This window comes from Chlorocebus sabaeus, chromosome 8 (assembly GCF_047675955.1).
Source record: "Chlorocebus sabaeus isolate Y175 chromosome 8, mChlSab1.0.hap1, whole genome shotgun sequence".
NCBI classification, from domain to species: Eukaryota; Metazoa; Chordata; class Mammalia; order Primates; family Cercopithecidae; genus Chlorocebus; species Chlorocebus sabaeus.
This window is the reverse complement of record NC_132911.1, coordinates 10,639,266-10,650,315: the sequence shown is the minus strand read 5'-3', so window position 1 is coordinate 10,650,315 and position 11,050 is coordinate 10,639,266. Positions and strand designations below refer to the sequence as shown.

At 44.3% G+C, this 11,050-nt stretch overlaps 1 protein-coding gene across 1 annotated transcript in view; it reads left to right on the top strand.

Moving 5' to 3' along the window:
- Positions 1-9,838: 9,838 nt before the first annotated feature.
- TNKS (tankyrase) overlaps positions 9,839-11,050 on the top strand; it is a 224,016-nt gene continuing 222,804 nt past the window's right edge. Inside the window, exon 1 of the mRNA XM_007961676.3 lies at positions 9,839-10,609. Coding sequence (XP_007959867.3) covers positions 9,937-10,609 — 673 coding nt within the window. The 5' untranslated portion in view covers positions 9,839-9,936. The remainder of the gene's footprint in view (positions 10,610-11,050) is intronic.

Sequence of the window (11,050 nt, the reverse complement as noted above, 5' to 3'; positions counted from 1 at the left end):
AAGTCCATACATAACCTTCATCCTTGCCACTATGGCCATTTTGTTCATAAGTCCATTAGGTAATAATAGGAGTAGCTGGGGGAAAGGCTGGCTGGGATTCACAGAATGGGTCGTCCTGTCCACTTGGTTATTAAAATCCTCCTCTGCTGAGCCCATCTTTTGGTGAGCCTTCACATGGTGCACAAATGTCTTCAGGTTTTTTCCTATCCAGAGAAGCCTACTGTATTAGTTTGTTTTCATACTGCTGTAAACAACCGCTGGAGACTGGGTAATTGATATAGGAAAGAGCTTTAATTGACTCACAGTCCAGCATGGCTGGGCGACTTTAGGAAATTTACCATCATGGCGGAAGGTGAAAAGGAAGCAAGGCACCTTCTTCACAAGGTGGCAGGAAGGAGAAGTGCCGAGTGAAGAGGGGAAGAGCTCCTTATAAAACCAGCAGCTCTCATGAGAACTTACTATAGTGAGAACAGCATGGGGAAACCATCCCCATGATTCAATTACCTCCATTTAGTCTCTCCCTTGACATGAGGGGATTATGGGGACGGTAATTCAAGATGAGATTTGGGTGGGGACACAAAGCCTAACCATATCACTGTCTATATGCCAGAGTTCTGTCTGGGCATGGTGGCTCCCACCTGTAATCCCAGCACTTTGGGAGGCCAAGACAGGCAGATTGTTTGAGGTCAGGAGTTTGAGACCAGCCTGACCAACATGGTGAAACCACCTCTCTACTAAAAATACAAAATTTAGCTGGACCTGGTGGTGCATGCCTGTAGTCCCAGCTACTCCAGAGGCTGAGGTGGGAGAATCACTTGAACTTGGGAGGTGGAGGTGGCAGTGAGCCAAGATTGTGCAACTACACTCCAACCTGGGCAACAGAGGGAGACTGCATCTAAAAATATATATATATATTTATATATATATACACACACACATATATATACACACACAAACATATATATACACACATACCAGGTTTCATTGTCATTAATTTTTCAACTGGTTCCTTCTAAGGCTCTAACTATTCAGCCAAACCGCTGGCCACAGTTCATGAATTGGTATGTAACTACACATTTGCCCATTCCTCCTTCCAAGCAAAATGAACAGCCAGGTTTACTGTCTGAAGTTCAGCCCTCTGGAAGGATATCCCTTCACCACTGGCCTTCAGGGATGTCCCAGAGAGGGGCTGCAGTGCTGCAGCTGTCCATTTTCAGATAGTGCCTGCATATCCTGAAGAAACATCTATAAACCAGACTCAAATGTCCTCCTCTTCAGTCAACTGATTTTAGGGAGCACCCCATGATGCCAAAAATTTGGGCTGGGAGAGAGAAAATAACGTAGGAAAAGTGAGAGTTATGGGCATGTGGGCCATTTCCTCATTTAACTTACTTGTGCCCTCAGGGCCTGTTGAGCCTGATCTCATAACTGTCACTTCCATTTGATGATGGAGTGTTGCTGTGGATGCACAACTTCATGGCTTGGTGGGTCAGACAATACTCAGCTCATGATGGGCAGTGTAGGTCTGACGGTAACTTGGTGATCATGGGTAGGTGTTCAGTCTCTAGTACTGAAAGCCTAATAGCACGTAAATTTCTCAAAAGGAGAGTAGTTATCCACAGAGGATGGCAGGGCTTTGCTCCAAAATTCCAAGCAGCTGCACTGTGATTCACCTAGAGGGGCCTGCGAAAGGTGCAGACAGCATCCTGCTCTGCCACTGATACCTCAAGCACCATTAAATCTGCTGAATCACGTAGCTCATGTGGCAGAGCATCTTGCATGACAGCCTGCATCTGTTGCAGAGCCTTCTCTTGCTCTGTACTCAAAACTAGGAGCTTTTGGGGGTTACTCAGTAAATAGGCTGGAGTCACACATTCTAATGAGGACTACGTTGCCTCCAAAATCCTCAGAGTTTCACTAAGAGGGTTCGACTCTTTTTGAGTTGAAGAAAGGGCCATATGCAACTTTTCCTTCATGCTACAGGAGCTATCTTGACATGCTTCACACCCCTGGAACCCTAGAAACTTCACTGGGGTAGAAGTCTCCACATTTTTGTTGGAATCACTTTCTCACCCTTTATTATTATGTCAATGTTTTACCAATGACTCTAGCATAGTTGCTACTTCTTGCTCACTAGATCTAATCGGCATAATGTCATCATCAATGTAATGGACCAGTGTGATGTCTTGTGGAAGAAAAGGGTGATCGGAGTCCTAGCGGATTAAATTATCCACAAGGACAGTACTGACTCTATTACAGCTCTCTGACTGAATATGGTGCTTTATCATCTGCTTTGTCTTTCCATGTGCTAAAGCAACCCAAATTTGCACCCTAGGACAAGCATCTCTCTCCTCTTCATATAAGGCATGCCATGGCATCTCATTGTAGTAGTCTGAATAGTGGGCCCTTGAATATGTCCATATCCTCACTCCTGGAACCCACAAACGCTACCTTATACAGCAAAAGGGACTTTGTAGATGTGATTAAGGATTTTGAGATGGGACATTATCCTGGATTATCTGGGTGGGTCCAACGTCACCATCAGTTTTGGAGACAGGGTCTCACTCTGTCGCCTAGGCTGGAGTGCTGTGGTGTGATCTTGGCTCACTGCAGCATCTACCTCCCCAGGCTCAGGCGATCCTTCCACCTCAGCCTCCCAAGTAGCTGGGACTGCAGGGGTGCACCACCATGCCTGGCTAATTTTTGTATTTTTCGTAGACACAGGTTTTTGCCATGTTGCCCAGGCTGGCTTCAAACTCCTGGGCTCAAGTGATGCTCTCACTTTGGCCTCTCACAGTGCTGGGATTACAAGCGTGAGCCACCAGGCCTGAACACAATGGTCCTTTTAAGAGCGCAGTAGGAGTAGTCAGGGTCAAACAGAAGTTGATGGGATGGAAGCAGAGTTGAGTGATGTGCTTTTAGGTTGTAGGAAAAGGTTACAAGCCAAAGAATACAGGCAGCCACTAGAAGCTGAAAAAGTCAAGGAAACAGATTTTCCACTCAAAGCTCCCAGAAGAAAATTCTCCCCAAAGTCTCCATAAGATGCCAACATTGTTGATGCCTTGACTTTAGCCCAGTGAAACTGACTCCAAACTTCTGCCCCAGAACTGTAGGAGAATACATTTGTATTGTACTGTTTCAAGGCACTGTGGTCATTTGTCATAGCAGCTATAGGGAGCTAGTATACCCAGCCTCTCAACTGAGTAAAGCCAGAAAGATGTACATGAACAAAAGGAATAATGCAGAATAATTGCCCTCTGGTAATACCAAGTGTCAGAAACTATGCCACTTTGGTCTATTGTCCTGTATAAAAATAGGCCGATGGCTTCATATCACCTGATTTTCCAAAGAAGCCATGTTTTAGTTTTCTTTTGCTGCTGTAATAAATTATCACAAACATAGTAGCTTAGCACAAATATATTTTACAGTTCCGCAGTCATAAATCTGGTGTGGGTACCACTGGGCTAAAATCAAGGTGTTAGCAGGATTGAGTTATTTTCTGGAGGCTCTAGGAAAGAATCTGTTTCCTCTTTTTTTGCAACTTCCAGAGACTGCTCACATTCCTTGGCTTGTGGCTTCTTCTATCATCTTCAAAGCCAGCACTGGCTGGTTGAGTCTTCGCATGGTATTACTCTCAACCTCCTTTTCTGTCTCCCTTTTGTACCTATAAGGATGCTGATGATTACATTAGGCTCACCCACATAATCCAGGAAAGTCTCCCTGTTCTAAAGTCAGTTGATTAACAACCTTAAATTCCATCTTTAATGTTATTTCCACTTTGCCACATAAAGTAACGTATCTGCAGCTTCCAGAGATTAGGACTTGGGTATCTTTGAGGTGCCATTATTCTGCCCACCTTAAATGTGGATATAAAAGTAAATTGTGGATTGCTGTATTATCTGTAGTCTTTGATTTTTTTAGGTTTTCTGTTTTTCTCTCATGTTGTTGGCCCTCTCGCATGTGTGGTGATTCAAGGTTGTAAATTCATCTTCTGTGGGATGTTCCTTCTGCAAACATCCTGGACCACAGGGACTTCAGGAATGATGGCTGTGTTGGTTTCTCTTGAGGTGGTCTTGGCAGCTGTGGTGCTTTCCCACACAACAGAGATGGTTTCTCAGCACTGTGGGGCAGGATATGTTTGAGAGAAACCTGCCCACCTCAGGCTGAGGTGCCTTCCTTTGTAGAGTTTCTGCCTCTTCTAAATCCTGACCACAGCCAGAAGGGACTATTTGCATTTCCTTTAATATAAGAGGTTCTTTTCATTTCCAAGCTTATTAGACCTTCCTTTAAGACGCTGTAAAGCAAAAGCAGCAGCATGCATGGGAAGCCAAATAACAACAGTACTGAGTAAAAGGAGACCTGCATGTTGTTAGGCAGACAAGACTAGTGTCTCTTAGGCAACCTTTATACAAAGTATATCCCATCCCTGTTCTTGATAACAATAAAAGCTGCCACTTACATTCCATTTATCACATGCCAGAAACTGTTTACTGCACTTGGCATATATCAACTTATTTATTTCTCAGAACAACTATTAATGTCTCTACTTCGTGTCTCTACTTTGCCGGTGAGTTTACAAAGAGGTTGTATTCGTTTGTTCTCACACTGCTATAAGGACATACCAGAGACGGGTAATGTGTAAAGGAAAGAGGTTTAATTGACTCACAGTTCCACAGGGCTGGGGAGGCCTCAGGAAACTTACAATCATGACAGAAGGGGAAGCAAACAGGTCCTTCTTCACATGGTGGCAGCAAGGAGAAATGCAGAGCAAAATGGGGAAAAGCCCCTTATAAAACCATCAGATCTCATGAGAACACACTCATTATCATGAGAACAGCATGAGGGTTACCCAACCACCCCCATGACTAAATTACCTTCTACCAGGTCCCTCCCATGACATATGGGGACTAGGGAACTATAATTCAAGATGAGATTTGAGTGTGGACACAGCCAAACCATACCAGAGGTTAAATGACTTATCTTGGATTGTACAATGTTTTATTCTGAGCAACTCAGCATCAAAAGACCTAGGTTCAGGATATGGAGGAATAGGTAATACCAAGAGAAATTACACGCATACACCACTTAAACAGCTTTCACTCATTTCCTTCTTTCAACAAGCCAAGTAACAACAGCAAGCAAGTAAAAGGAGATATTGGGTGGAAGGCACATACCATGTGTTTGGGGATTGATTAATGCCTCTCACTGCTTGGCTGCCACTCATTCTCAGCTGGTAGTTCTGAGAGTCTCTGCTGGCAGAGGTCTTTGCCCCAGTCTTTGCCACTGGTTGGAGTCACCTCACGGTCAGTATGTGGTAGTCATGACCCCTTAAGCAGTGGCAGGAATCCACTTTCATCATGGCTTGGTGGGTGTCCCCCTGTTCTGATTGGGGAGGGTGAGCCCTCTGGGTGCCTTGCAGTCTCTTGGTTTGCAGTTGCATCTGCTCTATTCTGATTAGCTATATCCATCTACATAAGCCATTACATCATTATATATGCATTGTTGGCTAGTTATACCCTTCCATATCAATGCATTTCAGGACTTTCTGAGGCTTTTCTAAACATGGTTATGACTTTGGGGGAGGGCAGGTGTTTATCTCTTTTGAGTGATATAGTCATATGCAAATCCATAATGGGGTATGCCTGTATTATTTTAATTACTTTTGGAAAAAAAGCTTACAAGGAAAGGAACATTCTTGGTGGGAAAACTCGTTTATCTTCTTTTTTTAAAGCACAGCAAATAGATTTTTATTATTTATTCCTGTTAAAATGTATGATGTAACATCTTTTAATCATATGAAGCTAGTTAATGACAAAGCTAGGATTCATATCCAAGCAGTCTGTATGTGGAATCCACACTCTTAACCACCTCTCTGCCCAGAACTAACTCTCTGCCTGGAACTAACACTTCACATTAAACCAACTACTTATAAGTGTACAGATGATAGTCAGAGAAAATCCAAGTTATCTCAGTACGGGCTACAGATGTCTTTGGAGCAGCAGCCAGACGACCCTGGTATGTAAGAGCTTTCTTATAAAGCTACTGAAACTTCCATGGGGGAGTTGCTAGGAAACTGATATAGAGGATATCTTTAAATTGCTATAATTTTGCTGTCTTGTAATAAGTTGTTTGCCTTTTTTTTAGTAAAGCTTTTTCTGATACAAGGTTGTTAGTACGATTGCAGCTGTTGGCATCATTGCCCATCTGTGGTTTTGTAAAAATTCACCTGGGTTTCTGGATGGAACTTCAACACTAAGAGAATGCAACGCTTTTATAGAGAAATCTGGGCCCTTGGCACCATAGGCATTTCTGACATAAAAATAACTAATTATATTTCGGTAAGACCAAAATGAGGAAATGACACTGCCTCAGCCAAACCAAGCTCTGGTTTGTGCTCGTGGATTTGCAGAGGAGATCAAAGAATAACTAGACTTAGTAGAAATACTACCAGAATGAATACCAAATACGGTGGAAGATCAATGGGAAGTATATAGATGGAATGACACACCGGTTCTAGTTGAAATATGGAACTTGTGCAAGTTCCTGATTGTGTGATTTTCAGAGTGTCCATGCGATCCCCATAGGATAAGAAGGCAAACATCAGAACACAGCCCAAAAGATCGGTGTCCTTTGAGTTGGTGGCTTTTCTTTTGTGTCAACAGTATAGCCTAAGAGAGTGCTATGTGCCCCCATTTTTGTAGTACTTGAGTATACTCTGTGTGTGTGTGTGTGTGTGTGTGTGTGTGTGTGTGTGTAGACAGGGTCTCACTTTGTTGCCCAGGCTCATCTTTGATCTTGATTTTCCGGGATCAAGCAATCTTCTGCCTTAGCTTCCCAAAATGCTGAGATCATAAGTGTGAGCGAGCCACTGTACTCGGCCAGGATACTATTTTTGTGAAAACATTTATGAAAATAAGATATGACATAACTGTGATCAACAATAGTTTAGAGATAGGGTTTATAAATAATCCTGAATTATCAGATGAGGAAAGAATTAAACCTAATGTTTCTTTGCTTCAGATTCCCATTATGTGCAGAATGATGGATATTTATTCCCAGCCCCTATCTTTGTCACAAAGGAAGTTGTGAGGGGAAAGTTATCAATAGTGGCTGTGAGTTCATGTTAACACTTTATGCATGCCACGTAAGAGAACGGATCTAACATTCAAAGAGTGCTTATAAAACATCTAGGCTTTAAATCCTCATGACAGTGCTACACTAAAGTCAAAATTTTAGGCTGGGAAGCACATCTATCAAGATTAGCCAACTAGTAATCAGAGATGTGACTTTCAAGCCCAGGTTTGTTTGACCCCAAGCTTTGCTCTTTCCACTGTGATACAGTGCATTCCTCATGGAATTGTGTTTAGCCACAGAAGATTAGGTAATGGCATGTGGCCTTTCATGTTTGGAGCTCGACATTAGTCGGTATAAATCCACACTTCATAAATACTTAATGTTAAGTACTTTTCCTACTTTCTGTTGGAGGGGAAAAAGCAATTTCCAGCTGATTGACTGCATTTCCACACATGGTTTTCCAGTACAGTTTCAGGCAATTTAGTTTTTTTTTTTTTTTTTTTTTTTTTTTTTTTCGAGACAGAGTGTTGCTCTGTCACCTAGACTGGAGTGCAGTGGCACGATCTCGGCTCACTGCAACCTCTGCCTCCTGGGTTCAAGCCATTCTCCTGCCTCGGCCTCCCCAGTAACTGGGATTGCAGGCACGCACCACCACGCCCAGCTAATTTTTGTATTTTTAGTAGAGATGGGGTTTTTATCATGTTGGCCAGGCTGGTCTGGAACTCCTGACCTCGTGGTCCGCCTGCCTCGGCCTCCCAAAGTGTTGGGATTACAGGCATGAGCCACTGCACCTGGCTGGCAATTTAGTTTTGAAAAATCCCTATCCAGCAGAGGTTTCCTTATTTTATTGTCATTTTTTTGGTACTGATACAACAGATGCATTTTGAATAAGTCTGAACATCACTACTTTCTATGAGTAACTGGCCATTGGGAGACCAGATGAGATATTTCTTATGCCTCCCATTCCAGGAGGCCATTATTTAGGGGACACATGGCATGTTATGGACATCTAACATATCATGTTAGTTCACCTCCTCTTCTCAGTGGTTCTCTGCTCTACATCAAGAAGTTAAGATTAAAAAACAGAAGCATGAAGAAGAATGTTGTGGACTGATGCACTGATGTGCACTGATGTGAGTTGCACTGATGTGAGTTTTCCTATCCAGCTACACTTTTTGTTAGGTGTCTACCGTGAACAATGGCACAATTTTATCAGACAGCTGGATAATGTTAAGAATTATAATCTGTAACCCCAGATTACATGAAAATAAATGCCATTCGTAATACTAATTATGTTCCTGACCTTATTGTATTTAGTTAGTAACCCCAAATAAACTCATCTATTTATTTGAATGGGAATATTAACATCACATAAATCATATTTAACAATGAACACATGAAACAATTTATCACCTGGTTTAATATTCTGCTTGACTCATCTAAATCTTGTTTCTCTTAGGTCATAGAATTTCCATCTGTGTTCACTCTATTGGAATAATGCTGTTTGTGTATGCTTCTATAATGCCTGCTTTACTATTGAACAGTAGGTATGGAGTCTTCAATGGGATTATCTCATTCACGGATACATCTTTTGATGGCAGAAAAAAAAAGTATACATAGGTAGGGGCAAGACAGAAAAAGCAGTTGCTGAAAAATAGCACCTGATGGTGAGTAATGGACAGCAATCTATAACCCAGGCTGGAGTGCAGTGGTGTGACCTCAGCTCACTGCAACCTCTGCCTCCCGGGCCCAAGTGATCCTCCCAACACAGACTCCTGAGTAGCTGGGACTACAGGCGTGTGCCACTTTGCCCAGCGAATTTGTATTTGTATTTTTTGTAGAGATAGAGTTTCACCATGATGGCCAGGCTGGTCTCGAACTCCTGGGCTCAAGTGATCCGCTGGTCTCGGCCTCCCAAAGTGCTAGGATTACAGGCATGCGCCACCGAGACCAGCCTAGCAATCAGGTTTTTATCTTTTTGGGATGTGGGAGAGGCTAAGCTAAACTAGAATTCAAAAGAAACGAATATATCATAATTAGTTAAACTTAGGGTGAAAAATAAAATTTCAGAAATAGCAGAATAGGAAAAAAAATCATTTTAATAATTCACACTTATTGCACTATTATTTCAATTTTACAGAGAAAAACAGGCAGAGTGATGAAATAGCTAGCTCGTATATACACAACAAATGGCAGAGCTGGAATGTCAATCCTAGCAATCTAAACCAGCATTTAAAAACGAGGAATTAAAGCACATAGTGTGAGAAAAATTATAGGGAAGGGACAAGAGCTCAAGAGCACACCTGGAAAAGAAATACTATAATTTTAAAAATTACCAACGGGCTAATTATAGTTGTGTTTTACCGGCAGAGCGCTTTGTCTATGTTAGCTCTTTTAATCCCGCTAATAATTCTGTGAGGTTGGTACTATTAGTTCCATTTTTCAGACGAGGACGCTTAATAGATGATAATCGACACATTCTCTGCTTGCTCTGAGCTGCATCTCAACAGCTGGCTCTGAAGCAAGCAAAGGGAGACTGAGGGAAACAGAGTGGAGCAGGGCAAGCCAACTGAAAGTGAGAAATGCAGGAAATGTTTCTCATCTAGGCAGGAGCTGGTTCCAGCATTCAAATCTCTCCAGCCGGCCCGCCACCACGTCACAAACCCCGCCTCTCAGTGACAAAGCCCCGCCCCGTTCCTTTGGCTGTTCCCTGAGCTCCCAATACTTCCCTCTTTCTCTTTGGCCCCTCCTACCCCGCTAGCATCATTTCCTGTGCGCTGGATGCTGATTGGTCCGACGGTCGGAAGTGAGGGCGGGCGGTGGGGGCCGTTGCCGCAGTGACAGTGCTAGGGGAGTCCGAAGATGGCGGCGTCGCGTCGCTCTCAGCATCATCACCACCATCATCAACAACAGCTCCAGCCCGCCCCAGGGGCTTCAGCGCCGCCGCCGCCACCTCCTCCCCCACTCAGCCCTGGCCTGGCCCCAGGGACCACCCCAGCCTCTCCCACGGCCAGCGGCCTGGCCCCCTTCGCCTCCCCGCGGCACGGCCTAGCGCTGCCGGAGGGGGATGGCAGTCGGGATCCGCCCGACAGGCCCCGATCCCCGGACCCGGTTGACGGTACCAGCTGTTGCAATACCACCAGCACAATCTGTACCGTCGCCGCCGCTCCCGTGGTCCCAGCGGTTTCTACTTCATCTGCCGTTGGGGTCGCTCCCAACCCAGCCGGCAGTGGCAGTAACAATTCACCGTCGTCCTCTTCTTCCCCGACTTCTTCCTCATCTTCCTCTCCATCCTCGCCTGGATCGAGCTTGGCGGAGAGCCCCGAGGCGGCCGGAGTTAGCAGCACAGCACCATTGGGGCCTGGGGCAGCAGGACCTGGGACAGGGGTCCCAGCAGTGAGCGGGGCCCTACGGGAACTACTGGAGGCCTGTCGCAATGGGGACGTGTCCCGGGTAAAGAGGCTGGTGGACGCGGCAAACGTAAATGCAAAGGACATGGCCGGCAGGAAGTCTTCTCCCCTGCACTTCGCTGCAGGTCAGCGACTTTTGAATTGTTTATTAAGGGTTTTGGGTTTGGGTGCAGGGTCCAGTTAGGACAAGAAAACAGGTTATTGTGATGGGACAAAGTGGGGGCGTGGTCATGGTTCTTCAACACCTCACCAGAAGACTAGAGGTGCCTTTCTTTTGATGGTGTCTGGGTGATGGGGGCGTGGTTGGGGGGGGATAAATGAATCCAAGAAATTGTTCAGTGGTTGCACAGTTTAGTTTTCGGTGTGCAGGAATAAAGTTAGATTTGGACAGCTTTAGAGTAATTTTGTCGTTTGTGTGCTATTTTGTTTTTACAAAGGTATGTCCCTTGAGGACAGTCCAGACCAAAAGAGGTTTAATACAACCTAGCAAATGTTTGAGCATCTATTGTAGCCTTAGTAACCCAATGAAAGACAGAAATGAAGTTTATGAAAGTTTCCCTTCTTTT